The sequence below is a fragment of the Neodiprion virginianus genome, chromosome 5 (assembly GCF_021901495.1).
Source record: "Neodiprion virginianus isolate iyNeoVirg1 chromosome 5, iyNeoVirg1.1, whole genome shotgun sequence".
NCBI classification, from domain to species: Eukaryota; Metazoa; Arthropoda; class Insecta; order Hymenoptera; family Diprionidae; genus Neodiprion; species Neodiprion virginianus.
In genome coordinates this window covers 2545246-2563725 of record NC_060881.1, presented here as the reverse complement: position 1 = coordinate 2563725, position 18480 = coordinate 2545246, and the positions used below count along the sequence as shown (strand labels likewise).

General features: G+C 41.8%; 2 protein-coding genes across 2 annotated transcripts; one reads left to right on the top strand and one right to left on the bottom strand.

Moving 5' to 3' along the window:
* Positions 1 to 1042: 1042 nt before the first annotated feature.
* LOC124306494 (uncharacterized) lies at positions 1043 to 1802 on the bottom strand. The gene is made up of 2 exons (XM_046767282.1): positions 1554 to 1802; positions 1043 to 1508 (listed from the first exon to the last, which is right to left on the bottom strand). Exons 1-2 carry the CDS (start codon positions 1654 to 1656, stop codon positions 1264 to 1266), a joined length of 348 nt encoding a protein of 115 aa, XP_046623238.1. The 5' UTR covers positions 1657 to 1802; the 3' UTR covers positions 1043 to 1263.
* A 4946-nt stretch (positions 1803 to 6748) lies between these two features.
* Positions 6749 to 15757, top strand: LOC124306493 (G-protein coupled receptor Mth2-like). The gene is made up of 6 exons (XM_046767281.1): positions 6749 to 6753; positions 13185 to 13566; positions 14165 to 14243; positions 14360 to 14541; positions 14621 to 14786; positions 14848 to 15757. The coding sequence occupies exons 2-6, from the start codon at positions 13194 to 13196 to the stop codon at positions 15215 to 15217; spliced, it is 1170 nt and encodes a 389-aa protein (XP_046623237.1). The 5' UTR covers positions 6749 to 6753; positions 13185 to 13193; the 3' UTR covers positions 15218 to 15757.
* The last annotated feature ends 2723 nt before the right edge of the window (positions 15758 to 18480 follow it).

Here is an 18480-nt window from a genome sequence, read left to right as displayed (position 1 = left end):
CCCCCCCCCCCCCTTCACCGAAGACGTCATTTATAGATCACTCATAGAGATCCGCGCAGTATGCCCGTTCGCGCGTATTTACCGGCACGACCGGCAGCGTTACGGATTTAGCTCCACTTCTCCCACTTAGATCATACTCCCCTCTACCAAAATTACCTTATCCCCACTACGGGCGAAATAAGTGGTGGGGCAACGATGGCTCTCAGCTATAGCTCAAGTAGCAGAGAACGCATAACATATTGATTAATTATTAAATCTAAATTTTATATAAAAAGTTGAATGTACCATAGCCTATAGCACTTGTGGAATCGTAAGAAACATTGGAAAAAAAAGTCGCATTAAAATACGTTGAATAGATTTTAGGTCCAATCCGTACAAGCATACGTACAAAGAATTTTGTATGTTGGTATAGAGTAGTATAGATGAGTCGTTGGTATCAGAATCAAAAATATTCATATTAATAGATGTTTCACGAGGCACTAGGTTTTAGAGAAGCCAAATTGGTCGGAATCGATGAGATGAAATGAAAAGAACATTAAATTTGGATCCTGCACCGTTGATTTAGTCTTCTTTTGGATTTCCGTAGGAGCCGTCATGGGCCAAGATGAAACCGCGTTCTCACCGCTTGATGCACTTCGCCAAGAACGTACAGTCACGCTTACAAATTTTTCGGAGACACGTCTCCCTTACCTTGGTTTCCCGATCCATTTTACCATTAATATCACGAGTTATAAGGCACCAAAATTGACTGGTGACAAGTAACTATGTAGTACTAAGTATACATTCAATCTGACTGAGGACATACTGGTATCGCGAGAATATCGCTGTATAATCTACGTACTAAAACCGGGATATTATAATATCGGGTACCTACTTTCTGTATCCGCATTCAAATAACGGGGATATAGATAGATAATGACATCGGCGATCGAAAAAACAAGTCAGACTAGCTGAAAAAAAAACCAACAGTTCATCAAGACAGGATCAACAGTTGAATGGGCACCTGCAGCTACTTAAAGACTAATGACGTTAAAAATCAACCTTCGCAACAAGTCATTTTATTTCAAGTCATTTTGTTTATATACCACCAACAAAATTTTTGTACTCCTTATTAGGTATGGTTTACTGCTAATTCACAGAGAAGGACAGGGTAGGATAAAAATAATACTCTTTCTTGGATGACGTTGCACTGTGGACGTCCTCGGTGTCATATCAAGAGAATACCAAACCGCGATCGCTCGTTGTCACATCGAACACAAACCATTAATCACTTTCTCTGCATGTACCATCGGTGGATGATCGTACCATATTATCCGGACATGCTAATTTGCCCTGAGAGGGCAAGGAGTAGCCAGCAACCTCGGACGAATGGCTGGACATTTTATTAGGCAAAAGTGTCGACGGATAAATATTCGCCGGTTCGATCGTCGTTGTCTGTAACGTCGACATCCAGTCTGTGGTTGGCTCCGCCAAGTCTTCGGGATTCACCGTCGGTTCCTCCGTCTGGTCCCAAACTCCTGTATCGGCCTCCGTTTGGTTCAACGAAAGGCTCGTCAAGTTCGTTGGATTCTTCACGGGAACAACGTGGCTCACGTCGACGGCAACGAGTCCGAAAATTATGGCAAAACTCAGCACGAAGCGTGCCTCAGACATCATCTCAACTTATTTGAAATGATTAAACAACAACTCAGTAGACCGGATCGACTTGTTGATTCCTTACGACTGGCTGCTGGTTTTCTGATCTCATGATTCCAGCCCCCCTGTCCCTCCTTACGCTTTATCACACACCTGGAGATACGCGTGTTTTGTGAATAACGGTTACCGAGAATGAGCGACTAGTTCGTCGGACTTGCTAATGACCGTCACGCACACGCCAGTCCAGTCTCTTGTCCTTTGAACACGGACTGGCTACATTGGTGTATATTGCGATCGAATTGCAAAGTCGTTATCTTTGTCAATATGTTCGTAAATTAATCTTTCGAGTATTCGCCCGCCCCCCACCCCCCCAAATCATTCTTCCTGATTCGATAAAGCAATGTTTCGTTCATTCTAACTAATTGTAAAACTTATAATCAAAGCAGCATATTGCAAATAGTTCCTTCAAACTGAGATCAACTTCATTACTATGTATGATAATATTGAATGATATTGCTCAACGGTGTCCTTGAATCCAACGTTGGTATTAAATGAAAGCATACACTCGAAGAAAACTTTTTGCTTCTTCGAAAAAAAAAACTGATACATAAGACGCATTTTATACACATTTTTCCTGAGGGCCAGCGAATATCAAATTCCATTGAACAGTTGCTCTCTGAGATGGCAAAAAAATTTCATATCGAATAAGATATTATACTCATAACAATTATGCTTACCCACTCCAGAACGGAGTAAGGCTGTTAGCCAACTGGTTTGAAAACAACTTCATGTCGTTCTTTTTTATTTTGTCGACGAATCAAAATTAATATTATATGTGAAATTGTATTGCGCGTCTCTTCCTCGAGATCAACTGGTAGTGCCCCTACTTCATACCGATGTCGCCACATATTTCATAGTTATATATCGAAAAAATCGGCCCTGCACCTTTGTTTCCTAGATCTAGACATTCTTCTTTTTTGTGCCGACAAGCCACAATCAAAAAATAATAAATAAATTAATAAAGTACACAAAAAACATTAAAAATGTTCCGGAACCGGAGCAGAAGTACAGATTCGGGAAAAGAAAACGACGGAGAACTTCTGGAAAAACGAATAAAACGATTGGAACGAAAATTGGCGAAGAAAAAGTCGAAAAAGAAACGGCATCGCAGGCACGCCTCGTCGTCATCGTCCGACTCGCGCTCGCCGCGAGATTATAACCTCGGAAAGAGAAGACGCGGCTATGAATCCCCGACGAGAAATTGGGAAACTGACAGTTTTTCACGAAATAATATGGAAAATGGTAAGTTGTTTCCCCGCTGTCCTCGAAATCCCCATGAATGGGAGAGGAAAAGGGAAATATTTTGCAGGCTAGGTCGTCTTACCCGTCAAGCGTGATCATTTCGCTGTAGCGATTTAGGCACTCTGCAAGGGCTGTAGCCCTTAGAGAGGAGTTGTAACTCATGCCCAACAAATTGGAAAATCCAAAACAATGCCACTCGTAAGGTTTCAACCAATCGAGGAAGCTGTAGCGATGGCAAAAATGTATAAATATATATATGTATATATATATTTACACGAACATTATTGAAACGAAGACGCAACTGTGATGTATCACATAGAAAATATTCCTCATTCATGTATACAGGTCGGGCCTCAGGTTCACAAGCCGACGATACAGCGACCGGGGAAGTACCCGTCGTCGAACCACAGGGAGACGCGAGACGCGCTGAAGACGTCGATCCCACAACTACGAGAGCTGAGACACCACCGAACCCAGGAGTCGATGAGTCAGGGGGCCTGGCAGAAAACGTCCTCAAAGCTATGGGGAAACGGATTGCCCCAGACAGGGTCCTGGGACCGGAACTTCCAAAACCTATCGCAGTGCGATGGGAGGAAATATTCAAACAAGGTCTGCCACCAGAGCTAAAGACGTCAATCATCGAAAAATACCCTCCGCCAAGCAACTGCATGTTCATTGATCCGCCAAAAGTGAATCCCGAGCTAAAAGCGGCCTCAACGGAGGCGGTCGTAAAACGAGATAACCGCATCATCTCAAAACAAGAGAGGATTGCAGCATGCCTTTCCGCTCAAGGAAAAGCTTTGGCAACAATCATAAAAAGGGATAACGATGCCGACCTTGCATTAATAGAATCGATCAGCGACACGGCGAGACTTCTCGCAGATCTTCAACGCGAAGAAACCGCAGTAAGAAAAAGTCTTATCTTAGCGCCGTTAAAAATATCGGTGAAGGACGCACTGCAAAATTCAACAACAGACGAATGGCTATGCGGAAAGGATCTCGAAGATCGGTTGCGGTCAGCCAAAAATTTGGAACGGTCACTTAATGAGCTAAAACCTGCAACAAAAAATCAAACACCAAAGAACTCAAAAAACTTCAAGACCCCGCCGCGTTACCAAGCGCAAAAAACACAATCGGGAACGACCGGGGGGCAGAAATACACAGGATTTCAAGCGCAGAAGAAATACCCATCCCAGCGAACACAGCCGAGCCAATCACACCACAAACCGTATCAGCGAAGAGACAACAACTCTCAGAACCGACGTCGGTAAACCTTGTAGGTATCACGGCAGGTAGATTACAATTTTTCTTAAAAAATTGGCGAGCAATAACGTCGGATCAAAAGATCCTTTCATGGGTCGACGGATACAAAATACCGTTTTCAGTAACAGTCGAACAAAACAGGGTACCTATCGAACCCGCGCGGTCCCCCTCAGAAAAACAAGAAACCTTAAAACTAATAGACGATCTGCTCAAAAAAGGAGCCATCGCTAAATGTAATCCGGCAAAAAATCAATTCATCTCAAACATTTTTCTACGACCGAAACCCGACGGTTCGAAGCGGTTGATTATAAATTTGAAGGAACTGAACACTTTCGTCATAACGGAACATTTCAAAATGGAAGACCGGAAAACAGCTCTTAGACTCATAAGCCCTCAGTGCTTTATGGCCACTTTGGACCTTAAAGACGCGTATTACCTGATTCCACTCGCGAAAACACACAGAAAATACATACGGTTCCAGTTAGATCAACAATATTTTGAATTTACATGTTTGCCGTTCGGCCTTAGCGTCGCTCCGTTGGTTTTTACGAAAATAATGAAACCAGTAATTTCGCATCTGAGGAAAAGAGGATATTTATCCGTGATATATCTCGATGACTTTTTACTTTTTGGAGACACGTACACCACGTGCCAAGATAACGTCAGAGAGACTTGCAAACTCCTGAAAAAACTAGGATTCATTATAAACGAAAATAAAAGTCAAATCACACCGTCCCAACGTTGCAAATTTTTAGGGTTTTATTTTGATTCCGTACGATGGACTGTAGAATTAACAAAAGAGAAAAAAGAAAGTATCAAAGAAAAAAGCGCACAGTTGAAAATTCGAGATTCCGTAAAAATTCGGGAATTCGCACAATTCCTCGGTACTTTAGTGTCAGCGTGCTTTGCGGTCAACTACGGCTGGGGCCATACTAAAGCTTGTGAGCGAGCAAAATACTTAGCCCTCAGATCCAACGGGGGAAAATATGAGGGATACATGAAGGTACCGGAAACTCTTTCGCCGGATCTCACCTGGTGGGAATCAAAGATTGAATCCTCAATAAACCCAATTCGAGATTCGAATTTTACTCTTGAGATCTTTTCGGACGCCTCGCTATCGGGATGGGGAGTATTTTGCAAAGGCGAAAGATCTCACGGACACTGGAATGAGAACGAGCGTCTGTCCCATATAAATTACCTCGAGTTATTGGCAGCCTTTTTTGGCCTCAAATGCTTCGCGAAAAACTTAGAAAACCGTCAGATACTCCTTAGAATAGACAATACAACCGCGATCTCGTACATCAATCGAGAAGGAGGAATTCAATACCCCCACTTAAATAAAGTAACAAGAGATATCTGGGATTGGTGCGAAAATAAAAACATGGGTATTTGCGTCTTATATAAGTTCAAAAATGAACGTAGAAGCGGATGTAGAATCCCGCAGATTGGAACCGGAAACCGAATTCGAACTAAAAAACACAACTTTTCGAACGATTGTTGAAAAATTCGGGATGCCTGAGATAGACTTATTTGCAAGTCGAAAAAACGCGAAATGCAAAAAATACATTTCTTGGCGAAGAGACCCTGGGTCTGTAGCGGTAGACGCTTTTACGGTCCCATGGAACCAATATTTCTACGCTTTTCCACCCTTTTCACTAATTTTACGCACACTACAAAAAATCGAACGCGAAGAAGCGCAAGGGATCGTAGTAGTACCAGAGTGGCCAGCTCAACCCTGGTACCCCAAATTTCAGGCAATGCTCGTTGCAGAGCCCATTGTCTTCAAACCTAACATTAACTTAATAATTTGTTCTAACAGGGAACCTCACGCAATTTGGCAGAACATTTCCCTGGTTGCCGGCAAGCTATCGAGCAGGCATTCGCAAAGAGAAAATTACCAGAAACAGCAATCCAGATCATGACATCATCCGTAAGCGAATCGTCGCTTAAACAATATGACGGCGCGTTAAAACGCTGGTGGATCCATTGTTCCGAGAATAACATTTCTCCATACGAAGCAACGGTGTCAGATATTTTAAAATTCCTCGCAAAAACATACGACACGGGAGCCTCCCATGGGTCGCTCAACACCCTCAGATCCGCAATTTCGCTTATTATCGGGCCGGAAGTGGGACAAGATCACCATATCAAAAGGTTTTTCAAAGCAGTACACAGCTTGAGACCAACAAGACCAAAATACGATTCAATCTGGGAACCAAAGATTGTTCTTAATTATTTCAAGTCTCTGCCAAAAAATGAAAATCTCTCGCTGAAAGATTTAACCATGAAACTGATTACCCTGCTAGCCTTAATCACGGGACATAGGATGCAAACATACTCAAAAATAAACGTCGAGAATATTCAAAGAGTGGGAAATGCGTTCGAGATTAGAATCCCGGATCGAATCAAAACTACGGGCGCTAATCGAAAACAGCCGCTATTAATCATACCATTCTACGCGGAAGACGAAAAACTTTGTTCGGCATCAGCCTTACAAAACTATCTGGAGAGAACAAAAACCTCAAGAGGCTCCAAGATAGATCTCTTCCTATCGTTCAAAAAACCATTTCAAGCCGTCTCATCGCAAACCCTGAGTCGATGGGTCAAATTAACATTGAAAAATAGCGGAGTAAATACGGACAAATTTACTGCACACAGCACACGCCACGCATCCACGTCTGCAGCGAAAAGAAACAACATCGATATAGAAACGATAAGAAAAACTGCAGGCTGGACAACGGGATCTGAAACCTTCGCAAAATTTTATCATTTAAATGTCAGTAGAGATAAGGATTCTTATGCACGAGCGATCTTGAACTCGCAATAACATTAGTAGTGTTAAGACACAACGTATAACACAAAACTAATAAATAATATTGGTTGCCGTTATTAGCTTTAAACATCTACCAGTTGATCTCGAGGAAGAGACGCGCAATACAATTAAATGATTAAACGAACTTACCAAGTGAAGTTCTATCATAATTGTATGAAGCGCCTCTTCCGAGATGATCAACACCCACCCAAAATACCCATCTAATAAACGATTACATACCCCTAATACAACGGCAACGCTTTCAAAGAATGTCTAGATCTAGGAAACAAAGGTGCAGGGCCGATTTTTTCGATATATAACTATGAAATATGTGGCGACATCGGTATGAAGTAGGGGCACTACCAGTTGATCATCTCGGAAGAGGCGCTTCATACAATTATGATAGAACTTCACTTGGTAAGTTCGTTTAATCATTTAATTTCTGCTGCCTTCAACTGTAGTCTGCACCGCTAAAAAAAATGTTTTAAACTTGACATGGTACAATCGAATCACAGCAATTTCGGCATTGGCAGTTACGTTATTCATAATTTTTTATTCAATTACGGAAAAAATAACTTACAAATATACGCCATTGCATCCATAATAATTGCAACGAAAAACTACACCTCGAGAATCGACTTTGACGAACTCTTCTGACGCTGGCGACCCTCCACGACTTTATCTTTTATTCTATCGGGATATAGGGATGGAGGTGACAAGTATGCGTCACATTCTGACAGTGAAGAACTGTTCAACAAACGATAAATCATTGACCATTCGAAATTTGAATTTTTCGAGAATTCTGGTTCCTTCTAGAGCGCGGATTCCTCTGCTCACAGCTTACACTCATCGCTTCTGTGCAGCCGTATTGCAGCCTGCTAGGCGCCGGGAATTATGGCTTTATGTTTCCGGCAAATCCAAATTATCGGGAAATATGAAATCGTATTTCCCGCAAATTAATTTTTCAGGTTTTCCTTTTCCATTTTGAACTACCTCTCTCGGTATTATTATAAACTTTCGATCATATTACAGTTTTCAGACTGATAGATTACACTTGCAGGTGGAAGAAAAATATTTCCAAGTCAGTAATGTGGCCAGAGTTGATACGGAAATAAAGTCCTATATGTAACACCGGAATGAAAGTCGATTACTCTCTCAGGTGATTAACCTCACCCACGGTAATGATCTTTGACTTTTTTGCCTTGTTACATAATGTACTATTTCCTGGTGTTCTCTCTTTCTTATCAGTTATGAACTATTTCTTTCTATCTTATTATAAATTTGTAATAATATTAAAGAGTTCTCGACTAACCGAATGATCACACTTACACGTAAAAGGAAAAATCGCAATGATTTTTTAAACACAAAAATTCAATAATGTGACCAGGTTTGAGAAAGGAATAAAGTACTACATGCAACTCTTGAATAAAAGTCGATTAAACCCTTGTTACATAATGTGTTATTATTCAACCTTCGCAAACATGTCATTTTATTTGTATATCACGAACAAAATTCTTAATGCACCGAAAAATACAGAGCAGGATCAAGATATCACATTTTTTTATTGCGTTGTTAATAAATGGATTGATTATTAGAACCGATGGGAAGAAGAAACCTAACCGCAGGAGTTGGATTCTGTGTCGATAACTCAGGCTTCCGATCTTCAGCAGGAGCCGTCTTTGGTTGCGTCAGTCATTGCACAACCACTCAGTAACTGGATGGTCAGATTCGAGCGATGTGCACGAGAAACAGAGAGCAAAGTGCAAACTCAAACTGTTTACAGAATATAATATTCTCGAGCTTCTGACGTTTGTGAGTCTCCCCCTCTTCCTTCATTCCTCGAATGGTTTCATCGCACTTCCTTGTCGACGACGTGCGATGCTCTCCATCGGTGGATGTGACTTAACTTGACGGTTTTCGACAGTTTCATCGTTTCGCGGTGAATATATTCTACATCAGACGGATTAAAATTCCATCCTAGTTTCCCAACAAACCCTCTTCACAGCTCTGTCCACGCAACGATTTTCACAATCGGCTCGACAAAGAATCGAAGCAATCGATTTCCCCCGGCATTTCAAGTCCCGTTCAAAGTACCAAATATTCCTGTCTGCATAATGAGAAGATGTAAAAACAGAAAAAAGTTAACGATCCGTAGGATGTTCGTAGACGGTCAAAAGTAGCCTCAAGGATCCTTGAGCAATTTCAATATTGGATTATAATCGTACATCGATTTCTCAGGGAAAAACGAACCGCGACCGCTCACTGTCACATCAAGCCCAAACTAGTCTTCACGGTCTCTGCACGTACCATCCCTGGCTAAGACCTTGCCAGCATGACAAATTAAGACGCGCGGTCCACGGGTATAATTACGGATAAAATCAAAATGATTAGAAGCCCAGGACCTTGTCAACGGTCTGCTAGAACCTTCGAAAACCCATGTCATCGAATCCTTCGCCGGTTCGACCATCGTTGTCTGTAACGTCGACATCCAGTCTGTGGTTGGCTCCGCCAAGTCTTCGGGATTCACCGTCGGTTCCTCCGTCTGGTCCCAAACTCCGGTATCGGCCTCCGTTTGGTTCAACGAAAGGCTCGTCAAGTTCGTTGGATTCTTCACGGGAACAACGTGGCTCACGTCGACGGCAACGAGTCCGAAAATTATGGCAAAACTCAACACGAAGCGTGCCTCAGACATCATCTCAACTTATTTGAAATGATTAAACAACAACTCAGTAGACCGGATCGACTTGTTGATTCCTTACGACTGGCTGCTGGGTTTCTGATCTCATGATTCCAGCCCCCCTGTCCCTCCTTACGCTTTATCACACACCAGGAGATACGCGTGTTTTGTGAAGAACGGTTACCGAGAATGAGCGACTAGTTCGTCGGACTTGCTAATGACCGTCACGCACACGCCAGTCCAGTCTCTTGTCCTTTGAACACGGACTGGCTACATTGGTGTATATTGCGATCGAATTGCAAAGTCGTTATCTTTGTCAATATGTTCGTAAATTAATCTTTCGAGTATTCGCCCGCCCCCCACCCCCCCAAATCATTCTTCCTGATTCGATAAAGCAATGTTTCGTTCATTCTAACTAATTGTAAAACTTATAATCAAAGCAGCATATTGCAAATAGTTCCTTCAAACTGAGATCAACTTCATTACTATGTATGATAATATTGAATGATATTGCTCAACGGTGTCCTTGAATCCAACGTTGGTATTAAATGAAAGCATACACTCGAAGAAAACTTTTTGCTTCTTCGAAAAAAAAAACTGATACATAAGACGCATTTTATACACATTTTTCCTGAGGGCCAGCGAATATCAAATTCCATTGAACAGTTGCTCTCTGAGATGGCAAAAAAATTTCATATCGAATAAGATATTATACTCATAACAATTATGCTTACCCACTCCAGAACGGAGTAAGGCTGTTAGCCAACTGGTTTGAAAACAACTTCATGTCGTTCTTTTTTATTTTGTCGACGAATCAAAATTAATATTATATGTGAAATTTCTGCTGCCTTGAACTGTAGTCTGCACCGCTAAGAAAAATGTTTTAAACTTGACATGGTACAATCGAATCACAGCAATTTCGGCATTGGCAGTTACGTTATTCATAATTTTTTATTCAATTACGGAAAAAATAACTTACAAATATACGCCATTGCATCCATAATAATTGCAACGAAAAACTACACCTCGAGAATCGACTTTGACGAACTCTTCTGACGCTGGCGACCCTCCACGACTCGATCTTTTATTCTATCGGGATATAGGGATGGAGGTGACAAGTATGCGTCACATTCTGACAGTGAAGATCTGTTCAACAAACGATAAATCATTGACCATTCGAAATTTGAATTTTTCGAGAATTCTGGTTCCTTCTAGAGCGCGGATTCCTCTGCTAACAGCTTACACTCATCGCTTCTGTGCAGCCGTATTGCAGCCTGCTAGGCGCCGGGAATTATGGCTTTATATTTCCGGCAAATCCAAATTATCGGGAAATATGAAATCGTATTTCCCGCAAATTAATTTTTCAGGTTTTCCTTTTCCATTTTGAACTACCTCTCTCGGTATTATTGTAAACTTTCGATCATATTACAGTTTTCAGACTGATAAGATTACACTTGCAGGTGGAAGAAAAATATTTCCAAGTCAGTAATGTGGCCAGAGTTGATACGGAAATAAAGATGTCAAGGAAATTGAATTGACACGCATCGATTACGATCCAAGCAGGGGTTCACTTTCTGATGCCGCGACGTCGTGAGCTTGGTTCATAGTTTCTGCATCAAATGTATCCTACTCGACGACAGAATCGCGTAGGGTTATATTTTCACCGACTCCGCTAACCGTGGAAATCTGTTGGAGAATTCAGCTTTCATTCGTGTGACTGTCAAGTTTACCTGTGAAAGATGAGGCTGAAGCTAACAGTCAGAATTAGCAGTCAAACGTTCTAATGTTCGTTCGAATAAGGTAGTGAAATCCCATAATCTAAATTTTGTGAAATACTTTGAACCCCCGATACTTTTATAGAATTATAAGGATAAAATTGACTGGCATTTTCCCATTTCAAAAAAACTAGTTTCTGTCTATGAACGTGGACTCAAGTCGATATTCTGATTTGACGGGAAGACGTAAAAGAAGTAAATTGCAATTTGAAATTGCAAGCGAAAATATGATGCATGAATTCGCCACGCAAAGTGTCGACTTTCATTACGATGCAGACATTTATTTTAAGTTAATCTTTCTTTGAGGTCACATTAACGCAACAAATTCTGGAGAAATTCATGTCCGCGGTTAACCGCGTATCCGGCAAACGTACTTCCCGATGGAAATATACATGTTCCATGCATCGCCAGAGGAAAATCGAATCCTCTATTTGCGTGTACAAGATTCCCGGAAAGTGATGCAGTAATAGCATATTACATTTGTCACGCAACTGTATCACTTGAGCTAATATTCTTTCATACTGCGTGCAATGTGTCATGTTTTTTAAATTTTTGCCTAAAAGTCTAATAATTGCAGGAACACTATAATCGTAATAAACGAAACAAAGCAGGAGAGGACGATGTAAACGATATAAATTCAAACTTTCATAGCTCAGAGAAACAAATCAGAAAAATCGCACAAATAACGACTTTTACTAAGTATGATAATTAGCCAGAACTATGTACTAATGAATGTTCAGGAGAATGATCTTTACGGGAAATGTGGAACGTCTGAATGAACCCGTAAGAAGATATCTCTAAACAGTGGGAGTACTCTTGAGTACACAGCTCTTGACCTATGAGAATCATCGTAAATCGGCTACTATCGGAACAAAGCTATAATATCAACGCACGCAACGAGTGAGCATCGCTAATCACATCAATGCAGACCTGAAGGCTTAGAGTGTGAACAGGTTCCACTGCGAAGTGATTGGCGAATATTTGTGCTCGTGTATTGTGGTCTCCTCTTATCGGTCAAACACTAAGTTATATAGTAGCGTCAGAATCCATCATAGGGTCAGTTTCACCAGACACTTTATACCCGCAAACAAGTGTCGTCGACATCCGCTCGGGCGGTGGTACAGGATTGTAATTTGTCCTCCTCGTTCGTCGGTTTCTTCTTATTCCGGTATCACGGTTCCTTTCCATTCGTTATAAAGCACAGCTCACGTATTTCCTGATTACCAGTGTGATTCTTCGCCGCAAAGTGTCGAATGCCAGCGTTGTTGTCTGGCCGCGTACGTGGAACGAAATGGAGCTTCGACTGTCCGGTCGCATCAGCGTTCTGCTCCTGGTCGCGTTGTTAGCCGACGCCGACAGGAGGACCTGCCCTCCCGGGGGTACCGTCAGCCTGACAAACGCGCGGAGGAACGACTCGGGATTCCTGGCCGAGTCCGGCGAGTTCTTTCCTCGAGATGTCGTTTGGGAAGACGACGGCACGTGGAGCGGCTGCTTCTGCGACCTCAAACCTTGTTTGCCCCTCTGTCCACCAAAGAACGCCACCACGCAGGACACGGAGACCATGGAGATCGACTACTCGGCGATGCCTCCCGTCTACAACCCCAATTTCGACCTCGACGAAAGTCTCCGGTTCGAGCAGAGGTTCCACGTTATCTTATCGCACCCGTGCCCGGGGAATGAGATGTACTTTTTGAACCCGTCGAAGCATCCGAACGACGAGTATTACCTCATGGCAAACGGATTGTTGGTCATGCCGAAGGTGCAAGACTCCTCGCAGACGATTGTCGACGCGGCGAGTTACTGCTTTCGACTGAAGCGCAGCTCGTCGATTTACACTCCGAGGCTCTGTGAAGCAGCGGATCCTATCCCTATTATGGACCCGATAAGGACCGCGAACTACGTCGGAGCCCTCGTGTCCGTTCCCTTCCTTCTCGCGACTATCTTCGTTTACTCCGTCATCCAGGAGCTCAGGAACATCCACGGCACTACTCTCAAATGCTATTTGGCCAGCCTCGTCATCGGCTACGTGGCCCTTGGTATCGATCGCATTCCAAATCAGACAAACTTCATCAACGATTTTGGCGCAATTTGCCTTTTCCTCGGTAAGTGACGATTTACTCACTTCTCCAGTTTCTTTATACATTTTACCACAGCTCCGTGTTCATCGAAAGTGTGGCTACCAATCGAACTACCGTGACTGACTATTTTCGATGAAAATCGCTTCAAGTAACTTCAAATCTGCACAACCGAGACTGTCCTACAAGTTCGGAATGGAAACCCGTTTATAGGGAGTTCAGATGACCTTCGGCGTTCTTACGTCTATTTAGCTCTTAATTAAACCCGAATGAACTGTCAACTGATGAATCTTACTGGAAGAGGAAATAATCGTTAAGGATAGTGTGTTACATTTTATTTCAGTGGCCTCGCAAGTAACATGTAACGTTAGTTGGAAGTTTGATACACGTCGACTCAGCCCCGACGCTGAGTGACTGAATGTGACTATACGAAATATCCAACAAATTGAAACTTTATACCGACCTGGCGTATAAAACTTTAATTTTCATTGATTGTTTTAAGCCAAAATTGATAATCGTTCGGAAAGATCTCAAACAATATTATTTACCGGTGATGAAAACGCATCGGAATTAACGTAGATATCGTATCATTGCTGGTGTTTTAATCAGTACCTGGTACTTTCAGGATTCATCATCTACTCATCTTTTCTTGCCAGTTTTTGTTGGCTGAATGTCATGTGCTTCGACATTTGGTGGAGATTCGGGTAAGTTTCAAACTATGATATGGCTTTTCGAACAAGATCTCAATTATGACTCGTACCAATTATTTCACCGAATCGTCCAATTTCAAGAGGATTGGCTCTATTCTTGACTGTTACAGTGGCTACGGGCCGCTAAGGAGTAACGAAAATAGCGGCGACCGTAAGAAGTTTATCAGGTACTCGATTTACGCGTGGGGATGTCCAATCCTGTTGACTACCATTTGCATCGTCATGGAATTCGCCGATGTTGAAGAATCAACGATCAAGCCAGACTTCAGGTCAAACGGTGGCTGGTTCGGAAGTAAGTCGACCTCTTTATTTCTTTAGCGAAAATCTCGATGATGAGAACGATTATCTCTCATATCTGGATGAACTTTCAGCCAAGTATGCCGCGGTATTGTACTACTACGGTCCGGCTGGCGTTATGATAACCACCAACATTTTCCTCTTCATTTTAACATCTTTGAAGATTCTCGAACATAAAAGGAACGTGAACCCTCACCTGAACAGCGGCGATAGCCAAAGACACGACGAAAACGAGCAGTGGTATGTGGAAAAATTCGGAAAATATGGAAGAAGGCAAATAGGTAACGAAATTCCGTTCCAGGTTCAGCTTGTATGTGAAGCTTTTCGTAGTGATGGGGATCTGCTGGTCGACGGAGGTGATTTCGGGGATTTGGGAAGAGCCCAGGTACATCTGGTACGTCACGGACATGGTCAACGCGCTCCAAGGGATCCTGATCTTCGTCATTTTCGTCTGCAAGAAGAAGATTTGCCGCTCGCTGAAGCAGCGCTACAACAGTCTTCGAGTCATCTGCAAAGGTTGCATCTTCGAAACAAGAACTGCAGACTCGTCGTCTACCACCACAACCAACGTCAACGATCCGACCGCAACTGGACAGGTTTCCGTCCGTATGCGCGAACGGACTCCAATATCACCGGAAACTCCAGAATCGTCCAGTGGCCCACCTTATTGAGCGGAACGTAAGGCCTGAACTGGGAGTCTACAAGGACAAAGTGTCCATGCAATGCAAATAAAATCTAGTCTTTAAGTCAATCACGAAAGACAACGCCGAAAAATTTTATACGGTTATCATATACAGTCTACAATTGCGATAGTCAATTTTATACATTGTAAGTGTATAAGTGTTCACTCAACCCTAGGACCCTACGCATGGGTACCCCACATAATGTTTACGACCTGCTAAAATCATTTTTGTTACTTCGTTCAATCGAATTTATCACGGTGAAAAATTCATAGTAAGTTTTTCTCGCATATACTATTCCATTCTTCAGTATTTCAGCTTTCGAATGAAACAAACAGAACTCATCTACGACAAACGGTCCGTTGGCAACGTTCATTTTAAGTTCTAAGATGCGCGCAACCCCTGTGAAGATTATTTGTTTCGTTCAGGTAGGATCCCAGGGCTACGATGAATACCATCAAGTTTTTACGCAAACTGATATTTGCTCACAACATTCTTCTAGAGAAATGAATTCGCGCAGTTATTCTGTAGCCTATGTCTACGGGCGATTTTTATAATGTCATAAGTCGCAGGTAAAACGAAATCAGAATCAAACATATCAATGTGAATAGACGTTTCATGAGGCACTAGGTTTACAAAGCCCAAATTGGTTGGAATCGATGAGATGAAATGAAAAAAACATACAATTTGTATTCTGCACCAATAATTTAGTCTTCTTCTGTATTCTGCAACCTAAATTTTTACAAATTTTATTTAACGGGTGTACGCTCGTATAAATATAATCAATAAATAAATAAATTAAAAAGAAATTCATACAACGGCTCTAGATTTTGGGGCTACATAATAACCTTATACAAGTCATGGACGGCCCCCAACAATTGGAGAAGATGAAATTGAGACATGCAAACTGATTGTGTCTACTTGTGAAAACGATTTTTACTTCCCAACAGGTAATTTGTCAATTATGGAAATACAGGTATAAATATAAAATTAATGCACGCCTGAAACTATGCCGCCAATGCTATGAAAGATGAGATATCGTAGGCGAGTACAAAGGTATCATGTTTCAATCATATTTTCTTCAGACTGAGACAGGAATGAGAAAAAGCAATACAAAACGAAAGTAGCGCAGGACGACCATAGTACAAAGTTTGATTAGGTGTAAAGAGGTGGTGTCGTTCATTTGTATCAGGCTTTTGACATTTTCCAACGTGTAAAAAGAGAGATCATATAGAAACGAATCAGACCACCCACACACCAACAGCTGCTACCCAAAAGATAACCCATCATTCTCTTAAGGGTTGTCATTAGGGCCACCTGTTCCTGCCGCAAAATCAGTGGTGTGATTAGTTTTCACATAATCTGCTGATACACGACCGAGACCCCCTTCTAAAATGGAAGGAGAGATCAAAGTAAGTTGAAAACATCACTCAAACCACGGTTCTTCCATTGGTCTCCATGTACTTACTGCATACTTGTCCCGTTCCTGGAGGTACCAAAGAACTGACCACTCCACAAGTAGGGGATTCTAAAGTTCAGTTGATATTTTTGTATTTCGTTGCATACGATTGAGACGGCAATCAATCGGGACTCTCTCCATGATATGGCGCAATAACGAAAGTCTTGATCAACTTGAGCATAACGAGAGGAAGAAAACTGATCAGCCGGTTGCGCGAAGATGATGGAAAGTCTTTTGCGGAGGATGAAGAACGCGATGCGAAAGAAGATCGACATTGTTTTGACAGTTTAGAAATTTGAAGAAGCATGATTATCATTATTCGTGATGTCTGATACGGTGAACTATTATAACTACCGGTTACGATTCCCGGTTTTCCGATCATACCCCCATGATCGAAGAACATTTGAAATCGAATAATGGACCCGCCCAACATTCAATACCGGCTTAACGCAATTGGACGTTAGGGAAGTTTAAAAATTGCAAAACAAATCACTCGTTACATCGGAACCGCGGAGAGTGAAGTTCCAAGAGATTGCAATGGAAGTTTGACCGCGATTTCCGTTTCTGATGACAGACTAGGGTGCTTGCATCTGACGTCTTTCACGCCGCACTGATAAACACTCACGGATATTGGATTTTAAATAACTACCCAAGTTCGTCTATGAGAAAATCTTCATCGTTTCATCATCGGCAGGTTTATTCGGCGTTAGGAGTTTTTTAAGTTCGATCGGCTGCTGAACCGCTGTTGGTTTATTCTCGCGAACGCGAAGCACTTCCTCACTGGTTCCCAACGTATTTATTGTTTTCTCGAGTTATCGGGTCATTAAAACACGTTATCTTTTCCCTCAAGTCATACTGAATTTATTCTCAATAACTGAGTATCGTACATGAGATGAAAAATCCAGGAAAATGTATTAAGAGAAAAAAAAAAAAAAAAAACAAAGAAAGTAATGAGATGAAAATGTGAATTACAATATTTCCTAATACGTGATATACTACATGCTCCACTTCGCCCGAACTCGATCATTCATTCGAACCTCCGTTTATTAATCTCAGTTATTCTTCGGTGTCTGGAAAATATAAAAGAGGCCGTATAAAATACTTATGTCTGAGGTTAAATGTAATCTGCGGTAAAGAAAAAAAAGAAAGAAAGAAAAAAGAAAGTAAACAAATAATAAAAACTATTAACGCCAATGCGTGACAATTGCGACAATTATTAAAATTTACATATAACGCATACCCAGTAAAGTTGTTTATTTTATTCTTCGTCCTCACTCCTGCATTCTCCGTTGTGGTCGCGTACCGTTCCAGGTTTACAACATTCGTTACATTTGAGAGCGGGCAGAGTATAAATTTTAGTCACCAACGACTCAGAAGCGATAGGCTCTTCATGAACCTCGTCGTGACCCGCAGAACGCGTAATATATATAATATATCCAAATATGCCAGCGACGCCAGCCATGACGAATGGTACGATTACACTTATTGGAGGCATATTTTTATACAGGGGATGCACACTTTTTTATGACACTTGGACGTCGTTGCAAACCCAAGAGCGGTTCGGAATATATCTGTACAATCCATGTACCACAACCGAGATATATAACATCGGGTCTTCCGACAATTGCGGCAGGATAAAATAGGATAGAATATACGGAGGGGATACGAACAAAAACCTCAGAGGTTTACGAAATAAGTCAGCTTGCGATATCCTCAGTAAAAGAAATTAGCTGTATCGCTGGTGCCTAATCGGGAATGTAAGTCAAACAAATCTCGTGTCCAATACAGATTCCGA